Consider the following 21,034-nt stretch of genomic DNA (forward strand, 5'->3'; position numbering starts at 1 on the left):
GGGAAGGGACTGAGTCCTCTCAAAAACTCTGGAGCCAAGTAGTATATGGGTCAACAGAAAGAGAGCCATAAGTTATCTCTGACAGGTTCTACCAGCTTCCAAGAGAAGGGTGAGGCCAAGCAGGAAAAGATGTTAGGCAAACCCAGAGTGGTCCTGGAGTAGCTTATCTCTCTGCTATGATTTGAGGAGAAGAAACTCATAGAGAACTTGGGGCTCTGAAGTATGAAGAAAGAAAGAAAGTGAGAGAAAGAGAAGTGAAGGAGGGAAGATGGGTGGTAGGGAGGAGGGAAGGAAGGAAGGAGAGAGAAAATATTTCCTATCCCAAGAGTAGGATGGGGAGCAGGGTTCGGGAAGGATGCAGGTCTGGGGCAAGATGGATGTACCTTCAGATTTGAGGAGGACAATAGCCATAAAGACCATTTCTTACCTGTACCTGGATTATGTTTGGACATGTAAGGTCCAAAAACGTAACAGAAATTACACTGCACATACATATTTTCTAATGTTTCGCTGAGTTACCATACAGACACCATCTTCTTACATGAGTTTCCTGCCATATGTACCTGAGGTACTCCCCCATTTTCACGAGACAGGACACTAAGCAACATCATACAGATTCTCTCTGACCTCTCTGAACTTCAGTTTCCTTGTCTGGACCATGGATTTAATATCACTAAACAGTCCTCTCAACCAATCCTGCTCGGTAGAATTTCCTGCCATAATGGAACTGTTCTTTGGCTGCATTAATGTTCTAGTCACTGGCTGTGTGCCACTATAAAACACTTGAACTGTGAATATTACAACTAATGATGGAGATTTTCATTATATTTAACTTTAATTCATTTTCATTTTAACAACTGCTCATGCTGCTGGCTGCCATATTGGACACTACAGCTCTAGACCAGTGCATTCAAAGTTTTCTGCCTCTTCTTGAACCTTCTATCTCATGGAGGAATGTTTATGGTATTTTTTTTTCTCTTGATACTAATTATGTTTTGGGAAATTCATAGGAAAGGAGGGATCTAAAGAATCTCAAAAAAAAAAAAAGCACAGCAGTTCATTTGGATCTAAAAATTACTTTTGATAAAGATACAAAGCAGAGTCTGCTCTGCACTACTTTTCTGCACCCAGAATATATGCTGAGACAGGATAAAGAGCAGGGCAACATGCAAAGCTTGGAAATAGCCCCTTTGTCCTAAGCGTGTAACCCCAGCAGTCTATGTGTTGAGCCAATGCAAAACTGTGTCTCTTCCTGCTGTTCTCTTTTACAAACACTGATACTCAACTAGATCCTTTAATCTTATCATAAAATATAGGTAGACCTCGATCTGGATCTACATCCATATCTTCAAAAGTGTATTTGTCTGGGAACGAAAGAGGAGTCTCTACTTCACTATAGAACTTTTATCTTTGCTTTAAAAACAGATCTGTATATGCCAAGGTAGATTTCAAGAGTTGGGAGAAAGAAAATTCTAGAAAAAATACTAATTGAAGGTCATACTTTTCACTACAAAACCTTCCCTTTGATGAGCTCCCACTGCTGACAAAGGCCCTGCCATCTTTGCTACCCACATTGTCTCCTGCACTTTTCACAACAATCTTCTGAGAACCCTTGTATCACATTTTAATGATGATGTGACTCTGGCTTAGGAGATAGCATTTTACCCAAGAAAGAGAAAGTTGAACAGTGACTCAAACCCAAGACAGTGTGTCTACAGAAGTTGTGTTCTTCAACACAAGTCTACATTCCAGTGCCTTGGGTGGTGCTGTGTTCTCAAAGAAGCTCTTTCTATTGGAGAGTTCCAAGTAGAAAAATATTTCTTCTGTTGTGCTGAAATTTGCCTTCTTGTAACCATCCCTCCTCCCCACCCCAACATAAACATGCATTGGCCCTTGTTCTGTCCTTTGAGGACATAAGGGACTAGCCAGATCCCACTTCCCTAGAATTTATACGTGGTCATCCTGTCCCTCTCAACCCTGGCTTTTTCAAATAAAGGCTAAACACACACAATCCACACTCGTTCCTCCTGCAAGATAGTTTCCAGACCTTCCATTGCCTGGTCTCTTCCTATAAAGATAAGAATCTGCTTGTGTTTTTTAAAAGTCTCTATAGGATAAGTTGTTCATTCTGAAATTTTAAAAGCCCTACTGTCAGAACATGACCCTTCACGTCTAACCTAAATTATCACAACTACAGTCTAAAGTAATTATCCTCAAGGGAGACATTAACCAGCCAGTTGTCTGCATGAGAATATTTTACATTTTTAAAAGTTATTATTTGCTCCCTATCTTTTTCCTCTCTGATGTAAATATTTCCAGTACTAAAAAATTTATCTTCATAAGGTTTACCTCCTTCCCCATCAGCAGTTTCTACAGGGCCTCTTTCATCTAAATCCAGGTTGCTATAGAGTTTAAGACAGGACTCAGTGCAGAGGTCAAGCTCAAGCTTAAGCAAAGGAAAAGCTATTGAGCTGGACTCACGGCTACGTTTTGTTCTTAGGAGTACAACAAAACAGTAGTTTCTTTAAAAAAAAAAGGTTTTTTTTAAGATTTTATTTATTTATTTGACAGAGAGAACACAAGCAGGGAAAGCTACAGGCAGAGGGAGAGGGAGAAACAGGCTCCACACTGAGCAGGAAGCCCATTCAGGGCTCATCCCAGGATCCCGGGATCAGGACCCAAGCAAGGCTTAACCCACTGAGCCACCCAGGTGCCCCAGCAGCTCCTTTTAAATATGTGCCTACTATGGACCTGTCACCATGCTGGATGCTTTCTGGACAAATTTCTAATCCATAATTCCCTTTGGAAAGACTTCCACTCACATTTTACAAATAAGGTCATGGTGAGAGAGAAGTCCCTTGTCAAAGTCACAGAGCTAGTGAGTGGCATTGAACCCAGGTGTGTCTAATTTTTAAGCCAAGGCACTTTCCTCCACACCAAAGATGTAATGGGTCTTTTCCAAAGTACAAAAAATATCCTGCCCTCAGACCACTGTGAGCCAATGCAAAATACAAAACCCTCAAGAATCATATTTCCTTCCTCCAAACAATGCAGCATTTGGCTGTGCCAGTGTAAGTCTCTGACATACGACAGTGAAAAATCCTCACTCAACCCATACTCTGGTCATTATTACCCTAGACTCATTGCCTCAGAGTCTCAACCAGCAGCTTTAATAGCCTTTTTAGATGGAAATTTAAGTCATTTAGCAACACACAAAAAAGTGTTGGATGAAAGTCCAAAAGCATTTCAAGCTTGGCCCATGGCCCTTCCTCATAAAAAAAAAAAAAAGAAGAAGAAGAAGAAGAAGAAGAAGAAGAAGAAAGAAAGAGAAAACTAAGAATTGTTGGGAAGAAAGTGGTGGAAGGAAGGACTTTGTGGAAGGCAAAGACAGTTGAAGTGATTGCAATAGAGTGTGCAATTAATGAATATTCGTCCAGTAAACAAATAAGATGGGTTATGCTGGCTTAAAAGAAAAGAACTTGCCAAGTTTCTCTTCTTCATAATAATTTTTTTCAGTGGGCTGGCCTACATCAGAGATCCACACATTCTTATTTAGGAAACTAATTTGAATAAGAAAGCATACTCAAAAGAAGTGTTTGTTTCCTTTTCGTTGTTGTTGTTGCTGTTGTTTGGGGGGTTTGTTTATTTTTGCCTAACCAGGGAGTAGATGCCCAAAGTAGCTGTTGCATGGATAGATGGTAAAATCTCAAGTATGAATATAATTAGGACGTAATGGAGATGTGTGGGTAGGAATTGATTAAATGCACAGCCAGTGCTTTCTAGTCCCCAGACCTGTCTGTGCTCAGTCCTACTGTTTCAGTTTTCCCTACCATCACCCTGCTCCAGATTTCACAAAGACTTCCTGTTGTCCTGCAGGAGGCAATCACGTGGAATCATGTTGATACATTCTATCATTGGGATAAGATCTTTCTGGAGGAAAAAAAAAAGTTGGAGGACCTCTGTAGAATAAGCATTCCAAATACTGCATCTAATTGACATACATGGTCATCTCTGAAGAAGCAAGTGTAAGAATAACATGGGCATAGAAAAATGCCAATTTGCAAAGTGACCAATTAAAAACCAAATACATCTCAACTATTTTCTTGAACTATATTCAGGAGTATTTTCCAATTAAATAGGAGAATGAATGTATATGTATGTGTATATGTATATGTATATGTACATATCATTCCCACATGCATCCAGAGCATACTTAGGTCAATTTATAACCATCTAAGGTTTAGCCATGTCTTCCTATCCACTCAAGAATTTCCCAACCACCTTTGACAACAGCCCTTGCTCCAGCTACCTTGCTTGTCCATACAGATAAATAGTCATAAGACAGATGAATAAGACAATTTAGCAAAGTTAGGAACTGCCTCTCAATGACATAATCTCCTCCATACTCTGTTGGTATCTTATCCTCTCTCTTTTTAAGGCTTAGTTTAGATTCTATCCTTTCCAACTACCATTCTTCGACAATTCTTTTCATTTGTTTCACACTCCATAAGCAGTAGTACCCTATACCACAAAATCAGTCATTTGCATTCCTTCCTACTTTGTTCCTTAAGTATTAAATGTGTGATTCCCTTTTATTTATAATTCTAATGTTAAGACCTCTGAGGGTAGCCACTTGGTCTTGTTTATTTCTACCTCCACAAAACTCTGACTATTGTGGAAAACACAATATGTTTATTAGTCTGTTCAGGCTATTATAGAAACATAACACAGACCATTATTTTGACTTAAACAACAAAAATTTATTTTCTTACATATTCTACAGGATAACAGTTCCAATTCAAGGTGCTGGAAAATTCAGTCTGGTGAGGCCTCTCTTCTTGGCTTGCAGATGGCTGCCTTCTCAGTCTGTCCTCACTCGACCTCTCCTGTGTGCACAGAGAGAAAGAAAGAGGGAGAGGGGGAGTTCTGTCACATTGGTGATCCTCCTCTACTAAGGTCACTAGCACTAACAGATTAGGGATGTACTCTTATGACTTCTTTCAAACTTAATTACCTCTCTACAGACCCTATCACCAAATATAGTCCCATGAGAAGTTCAGGCTTCATTCAGTATATGAATTTGGGGAAAGGAGAGGACAGGATTTAGTCCATAACACTCAGTGAGAATAGTGTAAATACTTGCAGATTGGAGAAGACATCAGAGATTCATGGACATTCTTTCTGAGCCATCTCCTGCCCTCAATCATAGTTTGGACAACTGCTTTAGAAACATTCTATCAGGTTCTCCAAAACACCTGACTTTTTAAGGTTTTAGAAATAGATCAAGGAGAAGAGAAATTGAGGCTCAAAAGGGCTGTTCCCGTGGTGACATAACAATTAAGAAGCAGTGGACTGGAATTAAAACTTGCCTTGCCTTCTAGCATGTTCATTGTTTGAACCTCTGCCTCCCAGGGTGGAGGGGAACCAGCAGATGCTGCTCTGCTAAATTGGGACTGGAGGACAAATAATAAGAGGCAGGAAATACTGAACATCTACTGTGATTATGGCCTCTTGGCACTACAATGACTCATTCAGTAGGCTCATTGAGGAAAGATTGAAAGGATTCGTAAATCTATGAAAGATTTCTACTTATCATATTGTTGCTTATATCATTATTTTAACTCTGACATTAGCCACTCACTGCACAGAAAGAGAAATAGGACAAAAGTTACATGACTTACCCAAAGGCACAGAGCTAGAGCTGAGATCCAAATCCAGGTCTGGTCTATACCGTTCCAAAGTTTTGCCCTTTTCTCTATTCCTTGCCATCTCCCCATATTTCCAGAAGCTGAAAAGTAAGTGAAAATCATTCCTTCAAGACAGCAATATTCTTCTAAAGGCCAGTTTGTATCAACACTATAGGCAATACTGGAGGAGTATCAGGAAAACTTCCAACGCAGGAGATAGAACATCAAAATTCACTCAGAATGACAATATTCAATAGAGTCAATTAGCAATGGATACTAACAAGCTTGTTGTTTTCCCTCATTTCCTTGTAGAAGAGAATTCCTTTGAGAAGATCAGGAACCCACTCATCTGGATTCTCCTCTGTGCTTCCACATCCGCACTTCTGCCTGAGACTGAGACAGCCTAGGAGCGAAAGCACAAAAACCCCCTAGCCAAACCCACCTCCACCATGGGGGCCATGACCCGGCTGTTGGCGGGCATCCTCCTAGCCTTGTTCACCCTCACAACTGAAGGTGGGGTCCTGAAGAAAGTCATCCGGCACAAGCGACAAAGCGGGGTCAATGTCACTCTGCCAGAGGAACAGCAGCCGGTAGTGTTTAACCACGTCTACAACATCAAGCTGCCTGTCGGTTCCCAGTGCTCAGTGGATCTGGAATCAGCCAGTGGGGAGAAGGACCTGGCCCCACCATCAGAGCCCACTGAGAGCTTCCAGGAGCACACGGTCGACGGGGAAAACCAGATCGTCTTCACACACCGCATCAACATCCCCCGCCGAGCCTGCGGTTGCGCGGCGGCTCCCGACGTCAAGGAGCTTCTGAACAGACTGGAGGAGCTGGAGACCCTGGTGTCTTCCCTGCGGGAGCAGTGCACCATGGGAGCCGGCTGCTGTCTCCAGCCTGCTGAAGGTACACCCAGCCCCTCGCCGTCCACAAGGGAGAAATGATGAGCACAGCCAGCTCCCTCACTTTGTTTCCAAAAAAGGTTCCCTGGGGAACTGGCCTCACAAAGTGTTCATTGAAAAGAGATTTTATGGTCAAATAAATGTGGAGAAAGTAGCCCTCTCTGTTCTGCTCTTGGAGAGTCTGGTTAACAAATGTTTCTCAGAGGAGTTTCTAGACCTCTGAGAAGTCTTGCGTGGAAAAACCTTGTTATATTTTAATGACCAGTTTCCAACATTTATTTAACTATGAAATCTACACATTCTGTACCCCAAAACCTAAGAATATATTATGAAATTCCTGACCAAAGATCACTCTCTGAAAGGTGCCGATATGGCCCCATCACCTCATTGTCCAGGCAGGAAAACCAAGGCGCAGAGGGAGGGTGGGATTTTCAGGCCTGCCACAAGTGATCAAGTTAGGGCTTGAACTCACAAAGACACAGTCCTGCCTGTGGTGGTACAAAGTCTGGGAACCGGAAAAAAGGTTCCAGTTTAATGGCAGCAACAACCATCATCACAGTATGCATTGAGCCCTCTCTTATGCATCAGGCACTGTAATTCATTACCTCATTAAACCCTTCCTAGAACTCTTTGAGATAATGTTTAATACTCCCATTCTACAGATCTAACAGCTGAAACTCAAAGTTAACTAACTGGCATAAAATGACACCAGAGTAATAAGAAAAACAAGTTCTGAGTGCAACTGTGGTCTCCAGAGCTCACGCCCCCATCCCCCCCATAATAGCCTGTATCCGGTTCTTCCTTTTCTCTGGGATTTTGCCATTTTAGAATTGTCTTCATCTTCACTGCCTAGACTTGACAGGGCTACAGGAATTTTGGCAGCTTCAAATCAGAGCTGAACACCTTTATTTCTGCCACCCCACCCCCCCCCCAAAAAATGAGAAAGCACTTTGATAAGTTATTTCAAGAGTAGACCTAATCACCCTAAGTGGAGAGGACTATAGGACATACTCTAGGTTTCCAAGGTGGGTAAGTTTCCTTTAGGCACAAATGACTTTATCTTCCACTTCCATCAACTCCCTGGCAAAATGCAGATGGAAGTTACATAATAGGATTAATGCTAAAGAATGGGTTGAAATAATTGTTGAATGCAGTGCTGTCCGGGAGAAATATAACATGAACCAGATAGTCTTAATTTTTCCAGTAGTCACATTAAAAAAATGAAAAAGAAACAGGTGAAAATAGTTCTAATGAAAGTAGTTTTACTTAGTATAACCATATTATCCACTTTTCAGCATGGGATCAATACAAAACTTATTAACAGGTGTTTTATATTCCTTTCTTTAAACTAAGCCTTTGAAATGCCATATGTATTTGACATTTATACCAAATCTCAATCCAGAGTAGCCACCATCCAATTGTTTAATAGCTACTGTGTCTCATGGCTGCCATACATGAAAACATATGATTCTCACCTTTTGAACTCGTTTTTCTTTTTTTTAAGATTTTATTTATTTATTTAACAGAAAGAGAGATCACAAGTAGGCAGAGAGGCAGGCAGAGAGAGAAGGGGAAGCAGACTCCCCACTGAGTAGAGACCCTGATGCGGGGCTTGATCCCAGGACCCCAGGATCAAGACCTGAGCTGAAGGCAGAGGCTTTAACCCACTGAGCCACCCAGGTGCCCCTCAAACTCATTGTTTTCATTGCCTTCTTCCCTGCTGTTAGGAAGGAGCTAAAACATATTAATACAACTGTATTTGGGTGCAGAGAAAATGGAGCGAGCTTTGTTTCTTCTCCCTGGCTCCATGGAGACTACACCAGCCACTCCTGCAAGCTGAGCCAAGACATGAGGCAGACTTCAAAGAGTTGGAGGCATGTCAGCCCTGACCATGTCTTCCTCAGATTCACCCACCACTGCAGGCTTTCGGATGGGAAGAAAAAGCTAGACACACATGAGCATTGTGGAGGCAGAGCCACATTAGAAGCTGTACCGACAGAATTAGAAAGCCATTCCTAGGCTGCCTCATTTCAGTAATGGAAAATCAGAAAGTTCAGTCACATAAATCAACATAGTGACTTGAGTCAACCCAAAAAGCTCTGCAAGAGAAGATCACAATGAGAACAACAGTAGGTCTGTAATGTCCTCACTTAACCCTGATACACCCCAGGGAAGCAGGCTGTTGGTCCCATTGACTGATGAAGAAACTGATATCCAGAGCATCTAACTCGCTTTCCAAATGCAGCACCGCTATGGAGCCAGAATCAGAATTGAGTTCAGTTCAACAAATATTTCTTGGGTGAAACAATTATTCTCTTATGTGCCTGACCTTGACTAGGTGCAGGAGAAATTACATAGCCCAGCCTAATACATTCCACGAGGCAGTGATCTATAATCACCAGGGTCATGGGTATATTTGAAAATTCGATAAAAACTACAGATCCCCTCCCCGAGGGTGGAAAACACACACACACACACATACACACACACACACATAAGTACACAGTCTTTCCCCAGGAGCCCCAGTTTCAGAAAGTACAGGTGAAGAATTCACGCCTCCTCTAAGGGGATGTCAGTTCCCTCTGATTTCACACCTGAGGCAACTAGTTTTCAAGCTAGATGGGACCTGAGGGTGCCACCATCTTCTGGCTGTGTTGGAATCGGGGTCCCGTGGTGGTAACAGAGTAAGCCACTGCTTGTGCTCAGCTGCGGGCCTCTGTTCTCTGGTTGCAGGCCGCCTGGACACGAGACCCTTCTGCAGCGGCCGAGGAAACTTCAGCGCGGAAGGCTGCGGCTGTGTGTGCGAGCCTGGATGGAAGGGCCCCAACTGCTCGGAGCCCGAATGTCCTGGCAACTGTCACCTGCGCGGCCAGTGCGTGGATGGACAGTGCGTGTGCGACGAGGGCTTCACGGGGGAGGACTGCAGCCAGCCGGCCTGCCCCGGTGACTGCAACGACCAGGGCAAGTGCGTGGGCGGGGTCTGCGTGTGTTTCGAAGGCTACGCGGGGGCCGACTGCAGCCGGGAGCTGTGCCCGATGGCGTGCAGCGAGGAGCACGGCCGCTGCGTGGACGGCCGCTGCGTGTGCCAGGACGGCTTCGCGGGCGACGACTGCAACGAGCCGCTCTGCCTCAACAACTGCCACGGCCGAGGGCGGTGCGTGGAGAACGAGTGCGTGTGCGACGAGGGCTTCACGGGGGAGGACTGCAGCGAGCTCATCTGCCCCAACGACTGCTTTGACCGCGGCCGCTGCGTCAACGGCACCTGCTACTGCGAGCAGGGCTTCACGGGCGAGGACTGCGGCCAGCTCAGCTGCCCGAACGCCTGCACCGCCCACGGCCGCTGCGAGCAGGGCCAGTGTGTGTGCGACCCGGGCTTCGCCGGGCCTGACTGCAGCGAGAAGAGGTGTCCCGCCGACTGCAACCAGCACGGCCGCTGCGTGGACGGCCAGTGTGAGTGTGACGCCGGCTTCACGGGAGCGGACTGCGGTGAGCTCCAGTGTCCCAATGGCTGCAGCGGTCACGGCCGCTGCGTCAACGGGCAGTGCGTGTGCGACGAGGGCCACACCGGGGAGGACTGTGGCCAGCTGCGGTGCCCCAACGACTGTCACAGCCGGGGCAGCTGCGTCTGGGGCAAGTGCGTGTGCGAGCCGGGCTTCCAGGGCTACGACTGCAGCGACATGAGCTGCCCCAACGACTGCCACCAGCACGGCCGCTGCGTGAACGGCATGTGTGTCTGCGACGACGGCTACACCGGGGAAGACTGCCGGGACCTGCGCTGCCCTCGGGACTGTAGCAGCCGCGGCCGCTGCGTGGATGGGCGCTGCGAGTGTGAGCACGGCTTCACCGGCCCTGACTGCGCAGATCTCGCGTGCCCCGACGACTGCCACGGCCAAGGCCGCTGTGTGAATGGGCAGTGCGTGTGCCACGAGGGTTTCATGGGCGCCACGTGCCAGGAGCGGAGGTGTCCCGGCGACTGCCACGGCCACGGCCGCTGCGAGGACGGGCAGTGCGTCTGCCAGGAGGGCTTCGCGGGCCCCGACTGCGGGCGGCGCTCCTGCCCCAATGACTGCAGCGGCTGGGGCCAGTGCGTGGAGGGCCGCTGCATCTGCAGCGAGGGCTACTCCGGGGACGACTGCTCCGAGGGTGAGTCCCGGCGCTGAGCCACCTGCTGTTGGTTCGGAAGCGGCGCCGGTGCGGGTTGAAGAGCTATGTGTCCTGTTACACCTGCGCCCATTCCCGGGAGCACACACACACCATTGCAGGGGCCCGCGTTACTCACCTGTCACAGGGCTGCCTATTAGAAGGCTCAGAGGCTCATAGAATTTTTCCCAAACACTCTTATCTGGTACATTCTAGAACTGTTATTTGAGTCTACCTATCTAGTCTACACGGAGTGTAACACCCAGTGCCCTGTGGGGAGGTAGATGAAATGAAAACAGCCTTTTTGCCAAATATGAACCTTCTCATCTACTCCCCACTGACACTGAGCCAAAAATAACCTAAATCCCTCTATTTGGATGAGAGCAAAAATTCAGCTCAATTGAATGGACAGTGAGATTACATAAAACTGTTCTACACGCACACTCAGCTAGTGAGTAAATGCTAATTAATCACTTGCGAGGTAAACCCATCTCTTAACTCCTTTTTTATGACTGTCTTCAATCCCAATTGCGAGGTAGACCCATCTCTTAACTCCTTTTTTATGACTGTCTTCAATCCCAAGGATTATAAACTCCTTCTAGGAGTGCCATCCTGACAGCACAAGGCACGGTATACAGTAAGAGCTCAATAAACCCGGCTTGAGTGAAAATACAACAAAGAATGATAATGCTTGTGTTCACTGAGGGTCTTCTTTGCACTCCTATTAGCCACCCAGACTATACTTGTTGTAACAGAGAATTTCTGTCCCAATTAAAGGTATCATTGATATGAATAAATAAATGTGTTTAATGGGCCCAAGGCAGGGAACCCTGGTTGGAAAGAACACCAGGCTGGCAGGGAGGAGGTGTGAGTTCCCAATTTGCTGAGAGAAGCAAAGTTGGGCCAGTCCCTCTGCTTCACTCATACCTAGAAAATGAAAGAATTGGACCAAAGGAGCCCCAGAAACCCTTCCTGCGCTAAAGATGAATGACCTCGAGTTCAGAGCAGAGAGCCAAGCTCAGGCTGCATGTGCCCATGCCAACGGCCCTAATCTGAACTAAGGTCCAGAGAGTAGAGAAGTTGGAAGGGTCAGATCACAAAGAAACCTGAAGGACAGCCTGCAGACCCAGCACTGTAGCCTGAAAGTCACCAAAGGTTTTCAAAATGAATCACAGCAGGAGGCTCTTGATGAGGATTTCATATTAGGAAATGGAAGCTGGACATTGGGGCTCAGTGACTGGCAGTGGAAGGGACAAACACACCTAGAGAGAGAATCTATAGAGGACCGTACTAACACTACCTGACCCAGCTATCTTTTTGCCTTCCTGCCAGTGTCCCCTCCTAAAGACCTCATCGTGACAGAAGTGACTGAAGAGACTGTAAACCTGGCCTGGGACAACGAGATGCGGGTCACGGAGTACCTGGTCATGTACACGCCCACCCACGAGGACGGCCTGGAAATGCAGTTCCGCGTGCCCGGGGACCAGACATCCACCACTATCCGGGAGCTGGAGCCAGGCGTGGAGTACTTTATCCGCGTCTTCGCCATCCTGGAAAACAAGAAGAGCATTCCCGTCAGCGCCAGAGTGGCCACGTGTGAGTTCGCAGAACCCACCCCCACCTCCAAGCCCCAGCAGCGTCTGCGGCCCTTGTCTTGCCCAGTGCATGACCCACCCCCCAAAAGTCACCGCTTCCCCTTCATGCCCGAAGCAGCAGAGCTGTCCTTTCATCATTGCACAGATTAAGACCCTGGGATCCAGTTAAGCCCACTGAATTTTTTTTTTTTAAAGAAACCCCTTGCCTACCAATTCATTTAACTCACGATAACCCTATGAGATCAGGACAATTATTAACCCTTTCTATAGATGAGAAAACTGAGACTAAATGTTCACCATCTCCTCCCAAATCAGACTCTTTATAAGTGGCAGAGATGGGATTTAAACCCTGGAAGTCTGGTTGCAGGTTTATGCCCTTACCCATTCTATTCTACTGTTTCCTTTCTATGGAGCTCACTGTCCACATATTAAAAAAAAAAAAAAAAAAAATAGGGTTCAAGTTCTTCCTTTAAGAATCCAACATCAGTATAATTCCCTTCATACCTAAAAAGAAAGGCTAGAAATTGGTCCTTATTTTTGCTAACTATAACATTGACTGCCACATATTGAAATGTGCTGTGCGCCAGGAACCATGCCCAGTGGTCGACATGCAACTATCACTCAGTCCTCAAAATGTTCCCAAGAACAGGCCCGCTTACCTCTTCCTCCCAAATGAAGAAGGTGAGGCTTAGAGCACTTTCTGCAATTCGCCCCTTCACGCACAACTTGTAATGCAGAGCCTAGATTTGAGCCCAAGTTTCTCGCATTCCAAACCCTGGGTTCCTATGGCTTCACCATATGAAATTGCCAGGATTTAATCCTATGCTAATAGGATTTAATCCTATGCTAATGCTAATTGTCACGCTGCCTCACAGTAAACAGCATCCCACAAGTAGTCAGGAATAGAATCCAGCTCTGACAGGGGTGGGGCACCCACCGGTGGGGTTCAGGGAAATCACCGCTTTGTCCACCGCCAACCCCACCACCACCACCACCACCGCCAACATTCAGCCATCCTTCCCTCTGCTCTTCCTGACAGACCTGCCTGCGCCTGAAGGCCTAAAGTTCAAGTCCATCAAAGAGACATCTGTGGAAGTGGAGTGGGATCCTCTGGACATTGCTTTTGAAACGTGGGAGATCATCTTTCGGAATATGGTAAGGGGCACAGAGGAGCGGGCATATTTGACCTCGAGGATCAGAAAGATCATCTGGGAGCTCTACGGACTTTTTATATCAACGTTATTGCCTTCACTTCTGGTGGGAGACAGGGGTGTGCTTACTTAGTCCCTGCATGTCTGCAAATACATTCTAAGTGATTTTTAAGAAGTCAGTAAGCATAGCCCTGAGGGCTGTGAGCTCAAACAGATGCTGAGCTGTCCCCTTGCTCCTTATAGTCTGGAAAACATCTACTCAGAAGAGAATAAATAAGCTCTGTCTCCAGATGCCCCTAGGCATATCTGACCTGCAGTATCCCTTCTCTCTGGGAAGTGGGTCCTGAGTCTGAGGCCAGGCTTTGGCACTAACCAGCCATTGGGACAGCCCCATAACTTCTCTGTTGCTCGCTTCCCAGACTGTCAAAAGAAGGATTGAATCTGTGGCGCTGGACTGCTTTGGCTCTCACATTCTGGCCCTTGACTTGAGTGTCCAAGGAGTGAGTACAGAGGTTTACAAGAGGCAGAAGCCAACTCGAGAGGCGTCCTTATCCTCTGTGCATCCTCTGCCACGCTGATCTGCTGGCTAGGGAGAGCTCAGCAAAGGAGTGGATGCTGAAGGAGTGAGCCACAGAGGAGAAGAGGCTGGAACCTTCTTTAGGTCTTACCAAGACTCTCTCCTGTCTTTCAGAATAAAGAAGATGAGGGAGAGATCACCAAAAGCCTGAGGAGGCCAGAGACCACATACCGGCAGACGGGCCTAGCTCCCGGGCAAGAATATGAGATCTCTCTGCACATCGTGAAAAACAATACGCGGGGCCCGGGCCTGAAGAGGGTGACCACCACCCGTGAGTATCACCTTTCATAGCACGGACCCTGTGATAAAGCTGACCATGCCCCACCTTGCCTCCTCTGGATAACATTCCCTCTTACAGAGCTTCTGCATCAACTAGGTTTTGCTATGTAAAGAACAAGCCCCAAACTTAAGTGGTTTGAAACAACACATTGCTGATTTGGGGTTGGGCTCAGCTGGTCAATTCTGTTTTGGAGTGGGCTTGTTTCTGCATCTGTGTGGGCTAGGGGCTGGTTGGCCTCGAGTGGCCTCTGTAGGCCAACCTGGGCCTGCTCACACAGCAGCTGAGCCCTGTTTCACTTCGTCAAAGCACATCTCAAGGCCATTCCAGATGTAAGGAGCGGGAAACAGATCCATCCCTTGATGAAAGGAGCCTCAGAGTGACATATCAAGGCAGGCACAGGTACAGGAGGATCAGTAAGAGAGACCATTATAAATAACCTACCACATCATCTAATCTGAAACACCGGTCTTGGGAAAGAGGTTGGGCAAGTATTATTGTTATTTTTTTTCAAGAGTAGAAACTAAGGCTTAGGGCTTCAAAATCAGTTTAACAAATGCCACATGGTGAACACTTGGGGGCCACCACAGGGTCAAAATTGTCAGTGAGGGTCAGTTTTATAACTCTCACCCCCTTTTCCACTGGCACTGATGAGGCGCTGGTCTACGTAGAATGTTTATCCCGTATCTCCAGTAGGAACACACGTTAAATGTCACTCAATAATAAAGATTTCAGAACTTGGAGGTAGAATAGAATTTGGTACTACTAGATCCTTTGGTGAGGAAGAAAAAGAAAATCTGGATTTGGAGTTGTTCTACCAAGAAGCCAAATGTTGAACACCAATAAATAAATAAATAAAATTATTTTGCATCACCATTTGGGAAACCTCACCATCTTCTTTGAGATAGCATCTGTACCAACTGTTTAAGGGATTGATTCTTTTTGGCAGGAGGTTGTTGGAAAATTTAAACCTATTGACTAATGACAAGAAAGAACATCTTGCATTTAAATATTTGCACACTTTGCCTCACTCAGAGCCAACCCCTAGATTGTCTCCTCTATAGACAAGTGTTTTCCATCATTCTGACACCATCCCTCTGTGGTAGGTAGAGAGCAGGTATCGACAGGAAAAAATCATTAGATCACCAGAAAGGCGTAGAAAAGATCCAGCAAATGCTTACCTGCTGTAGAGAGGGCACACCAAAACTCCAAAACACATTTATCTGCCCCTCGCTTTTTAATTTACTTCTGGGGATTAACTGCTTTATTCTTCTTGCAGGACAAACATCCGAACACCTAAATTCCCTAGTCTCACATAAATATCAGCACTGAGGGGCAGATATTTCCGTGTTCATTTCACTGCTGGCTGAACTTTATCCAGGTTTAAAGGACCTCAAAGTTTGGGTGACAAAACATTTTTGGCTCCTTCACACTGGTATCTGTATAAGGCTGTATTACAACCATTTCTGGCACCTAGATGCTTTTGAGAGACGTTCATATTTAAAGGAACAAGCGTATGGGCTTTGGACCCAAACAGACCTGAATGTGAATTCCAGCTTCGAGGCTCACATTACCTTGCGAAGTTCTACTTCTTGAAGCCTATGACCGGCCATCAGGAACATGGGTTTATAGTGTCCTTGCAGGGTTGTCAGGAGAGTTAAGACATACAAGACAGAGCGCTGGGCTTGGTATGTAGTAAACCACAGCAGTACTAGATCCCTCTGTTCAAGGATCCAAATCTGGGAGATGCGGGGGTGATCAGTGAGCTCGACTCAATCCTGACTTCTTACGAAAGGGCTGCTAAGGACAGGAGCAGGTGTGGTCGGGGTGCTTGCTAACACCCGTAAGAACACGGGACAGGCAGCTTCACTGTTGAATTGTAACTTTGCTTTCATTGCGCATTCTCTGGGTTCATTGTCTGTAGGCTGAGACTGATGGATGAAGGCTTAGAATTCAAAAGATAGACTCTGCAGGTTTCTCCCAGTCAGATAGGACTTATTCTTCCTCGTTCCCTATATAACACTGAAATTCCTTTCATTGGAAAGGAACTTTCCTAATTGTTTCCTAAACCAGTGCTAAAAACACAAACGTAGCTCTTTTTAAATTGAAGAAACAAGGAAATTTTGACTGGATGCCTTCATATTTTAATTTTAGGCATTTGCCAAATTTTCAGTTTTAATGTTTGCATTAAAATTGTTTATGTAATTAGAAAAAGAGAATTCAGACATAAAGGACAAAGTCCAACACTATGCTGGGGATGAAAAGGAGGTCAAAGACCCACTTTCCAAATAAATGAATTTAGACCCTATCTACGTTGAATAATACATAAACTAGAAAAATATGTTACAGAACAGTGAAAAAAGTGTATTAGGATTCTCTTATTTATTTATTTTTTTGGATTCTCTTATTTTTTTTTCCTCTTATTTTTAATTGTGCTAAGACCACTTAGAATGTGATTTGCTCTCTTCGTGAGTAGCATTCCCTCCGGTCCCTTTGTTGTTGGGCACATCCCTAGAACTTACCCGTCTTACATAAACTGAACCTTTGTACTTGCTGAGGAGGGTGTATGTGCTCACCTGATTACAAGGGTCAAAGAGGAATCTCGTTAGGAAGTGACAGGTTAAGTGGGGTTTTGAGGGATGACTAAGAGATTTTTCGAGGAGGAGGGGTGATCTCAGGAAGAACAAGTGCAGAGGCCAGGAGGGGAGAAACAGCATGCCGCACCTGCTGTCACAACACAACACACACGCACGTGAGAGCACAAGGCTGGGTGGGACAGGAGGAGTCTGAGGTGAAGGCACAAAGATGGTGAGGCTTGGGACAAGCCATGGCTTTCTGCCTGAATTCTTTCCTCACAAGTAACTCTCCATACCCGGGTAAGCCAGGGGTGGCCTCCCATTTGAGCTCCATAATTCTGATCAGCCATTCAGGGATTTTTGCTTATTTAAAAAGCCAGAGAGACTAAATAAATGTTTTTTTGTTTTTTTATTTTTTTTAATTTAAATTTAAATTCAATTAACCTGCTTACAGTACATCGATAGTTTCAGATGTAAATTAATGTTTTTTTAACTGAAAAAGGCCCTAAGCTTGTTTCTTTATTTTTTTTTTTTAATTATTTATTTATTTATTTGACAGAGAGATTACATGTAGGCAGAGAGGCAGGCAGAGAGAGAGGAGGAAGCAGGCTCCCTGCTGAGCAGAGAACCCAATGTGGGACTCGATCCCAGGACTCTGGGATCATGACCTGAGCTGAAGGTAGCGGCTTAAACCACTGAGCCACCCAGGCGCCCTCTTTTTTTTTTTTTTTAAGATTTTATTTATTTATTTATTTGACAGAGAGAAATCACAAGCAGGCAGAGAGGCAGGCAGAGAGAGAGAGAGAGAGGGAGGGAAGCAGCCTCCCTGCTGAGCAGAGAGCCTGATGCGGGACTCGATCCCAGGACCCTGAGATCATGACCTGAGCCGAAGGCAACGGCTTAACCAGGTGCCCCCCTAAGCTCGTTTCTTAACTCATGAGCATGGAAATGATAATAGTAACAGGGCAACGACCACTTATCATGTGACTGCCATGCTCCAGGCTCTGCGCTCGGTGCTTTGCAAATATTATCTCCTTTCCTGTTCAAAATAACAACAAGCCCTGCAAGGTAGTTGTCATCCTGCCTATCTAAAGTTTGTCAAATGGGAAATGAAGACTCAGAAAGACAAAAGAAGGTAGAATGGTTAGTAGACACTGATCCGTCCATGCATGGAGCTGGATGGCTGCAAACCCCTCTCTGCTCAGCCCATGGCGCCGGCCCCAGTCTCTGAAACCACTCTGCTGTCTGCCTGTCACAGGTTTGGATGCCCCCAGCCAGATCGAGGTGAAAGATGTGACGGACACCACAGCCCTGATCACTTGGTTCAAGCCTCTGGCCGAGATCGATGGCATTGAGCTCTCCTACGGGATCAAAGATGTGCCTGGCGACCGCACCACCATTGATCTCACCCAGGATGAGAACCAGTACTCCATCGGTAACCTGAAGCCGGACACCGAGTATGAGGTGTCCCTCATCTCCCGCAGAGGTGACATGTCCAGCAACCCGGCCAAGGAGACCTTCACAACAGGTAGTGGGCCTTCTCCGGTGAACAGCCAGAAGGGAAAGTAGGGTTGTGAGACATCCATCCCACTCCGCTGGGGTCCTTCCAGGCTCCTCGGACAGTGGAAATGGAAATAGACAGTAGAAAGGGAAATTTCATTCCTTTAAATATTTATTTTAAAATATTGTAGCAATTGATCAACTTTTTCAAGGAAAAAAAAAAACTCTATCCAAATAACTTTCTAAAACACACACACACACACACACACACACACACACACACACAAAAGCATACTGGGAAAGTGCTGGTCTGACAATCTCAGGTAAAAGAAGTTCTGATTAAAATAAAATTCATGTAAATATTTCCATAATAAAACGCAGTTTATGGAAAGCATGAATAACAAAGATGCCTCTGGCATTCCTTTTTTTAAAAGATTTTATTATTTGAGAGAGAGAGCATGAGTGAGGGTAGGGGCAGAGGGAGAGGAGAGAGAAAACCCAGAAGCCGACTCCCAGCTGAGCATGGAGCCCAACATGTGGTTTCATCCAGGCCCTTGAGATCATGACCCGAGCTGAAAACGGAGACATACTGACTGAGCCAGCCAGTCACCCCTGTGGCATTTTCTTAGAAGTCCCAACAGATCCATCAATCATTGAGCCAATAAATATTTTTTCAAAGCTCAGTAACTTATGAATTATTAGAAATACAGCGATGGGCACGGCATACCAGTTCTTACACTCATTCAAACTTACCTTATTCGTAAGTTTCTGTGTATTTTTCTCTTTTTTTTTAAGATTTATTTATTTGGCAGACAGAGATCACAAGTTAGGCAGAGAGGCAGGCAGAGAGAGAGGAAGGGAAGCAGGCTCCCTGCTGAGCAGAGAGCCAGATGTGGGGTTCGATCCCAGGACCCTGGGATCATGACCTGAGCTGAAGGCAGAGCCTTTAACCCACTGAGCCACCCAGGCGCCTCTATGTGTAGTTTTTTTAAGCATAAAATCTGAGGAGCATGAAAATGACTAGAGTATCACACACATTAATAATGGGGAAAGGTAAACGAATAAATAAAATAAAATAAGGGCAAAAGAGGTGCCTGAGATGCAGTATTTGTTAGATCTGTCCGTTGGGTACTGAGTTGAGGGGGTGTTGCCATTTTTTCTCCAGGGGCATGTGTTGCATGTCTTAGCTTGAATTTTCAGACTCCCACTCTCCTAGCGCCTAGCATTTTCAATGCAAATGTCCCTTCCTCTTCCAAACAGGCCTGGATGCTCCTAGGAATCTCCGTCGCGTCTCCCAGACGGACAACAGCATCACCCTGGAATGGAAGAACGGCAAGGCGGCCCCTGACAGTTACAGAATTAAGTATGCACCCATCTCGGGAGGTGACCACGCCGAGGTCGAAGTCCCACGGAGCCAGCAAGCCACCACCAAAGCCACGCTCATAGGTGAGCTCTGCCTCCCCGACCCAGCCCACCCACACACTGGGTTGGGAGGGGTGGGGCATGTCCCCATTTTGCAGCCCCCCACAGAGAGAAAGAAGTGCAGTCCCAGCAGTTCTCTCACTTGGACTTCAGCGAGACAGGCTGTAGAACATACCAGACACTGAGAGATCATAGGGTGCAGTGACAGACAGCTCAGGACTGTCTTCATGATCCTCGGAAAGTTTTCCCAGTTTGGGGCTAAATATCCACCTGCACATTCTCCCTTAGGTTTGAGGCCAGGAACTGAATATGGGATTGGAGTGTCTGCTGTGAAGGCTGACAAGGAGAGCGACCCAGCCACCATCAATGCGGCCACAGGTAAGACAGTCGTTGGTCCCCACCACCTCCGGGCTGGCGCTGGCAGACACGCTGGGGCCCAGGAGGCAGAAAACCTATTTGGAAAGAAACAGTAGATGCACAGAGGAGAAAGCATCCCCTAGGATCATCTATCCCAGATGTCCAATTCAAAAGTAACATAACCACACCGCATCTTAATGATCCTAAAGGGGAATGAGATTTTTTTTTTATGAGAAATTGGAACCAGATTTTATAAGAAACCTGCCAACTTTTTTTAAAGTTCATAATCAGTTCTTTTTCTTTCTTCTTCTTCTTTTTTTTTTTTAAATAAACCACAGTCTGATCAAAACACATCTGGGAGGTTTTTTTTTTTTTTTTAGGAAACACCTGACTTTTATACTATACCCTTGTCCTACAGACAGTAGGTAGCAGGAACATAGTTTCAGACAGACTGTGCTCTTACTTTCATCCTGAAGCTCCAGGCTCTGGCAGAGGGCGATGAGGAAGGAGCTGTATGATTTGAAGCCATTGACTCTTTGCTCAAGTTCCCCCCCCCCCTGGAAAATTTGTTAAAAGAAAACTTTTCCCTCTAGTTCTCCACCAGCCTCCTCCATCCTCCCCCCAGTCACTGTGAAGAAAATGGGTCTGGTGTGCAAAGGGGATGAAGGTCATGCCTCATGGAGCTTCCCCATTATGCAGGACCCAATGCTGATCACTTGCACAAACACACTTTTTTTTTTAAGATTTTATTTATGTATTTGACACAGAGAGAGATCAGAAGTAGGCAGAGCGGCAGGGAGAGGGAGAAGCAGTCTCCCCAGTGAGCAGGGAGCTCGATGCAGGCTTCTAT

General features: G+C 45.8%; 1 protein-coding gene and 1 long non-coding RNA gene across 15 annotated transcripts in view; one reads left to right on the top strand and one right to left on the bottom strand.

Annotated features, from left to right (window-relative positions):
- Positions 1-4,774: 4,774 nt before the first annotated feature.
- LOC132024475 (uncharacterized) lies at positions 4,775-6,218 on the bottom strand. 2 transcript variants are annotated; one of them, XR_009406249.1, is made up of 3 exons: positions 6,130-6,218; positions 5,682-5,788; positions 4,775-4,886 (listed from the first exon to the last, which is right to left on the bottom strand). It is a non-coding gene; the product is annotated as an uncharacterized LOC132024475 (long non-coding RNA). The 2 variants fall into 2 exon arrangements; XR_009406248.1 differs by lacking the exon at positions 6,130-6,218 and adding an exon at positions 5,969-6,058.
- TNC (tenascin C) overlaps positions 6,137-21,034 on the top strand; it is a 64,457-nt gene continuing 49,559 nt past the window's right edge. For all 13 annotated transcript variants that reach the window (XM_059410942.1, XM_059410944.1, XM_059410947.1 and 10 more), the window contains exons 1-8: positions 6,137-6,593; positions 9,323-10,732; positions 12,062-12,325; positions 13,364-13,479; positions 14,167-14,323; positions 18,164-18,433; positions 19,666-19,851; positions 20,116-20,205. In XM_059410942.1, coding sequence (XP_059266925.1) covers positions 6,137-6,593; positions 9,323-10,732; positions 12,062-12,325; positions 13,364-13,479; positions 14,167-14,323; positions 18,164-18,433; positions 19,666-19,851; positions 20,116-20,205 — 2,950 coding nt within the window. The remainder of the gene's footprint in view (positions 6,594-9,322; positions 10,733-12,061; positions 12,326-13,363; positions 13,480-14,166; positions 14,324-18,163; positions 18,434-19,665; positions 19,852-20,115; positions 20,206-21,034) is intronic.

The sequence above is a fragment of the Mustela nigripes genome, chromosome 9, assembly GCF_022355385.1.
Source record: "Mustela nigripes isolate SB6536 chromosome 9, MUSNIG.SB6536, whole genome shotgun sequence".
In the NCBI taxonomy this organism is placed as follows: Eukaryota; Metazoa; Chordata; class Mammalia; order Carnivora; family Mustelidae; genus Mustela; species Mustela nigripes.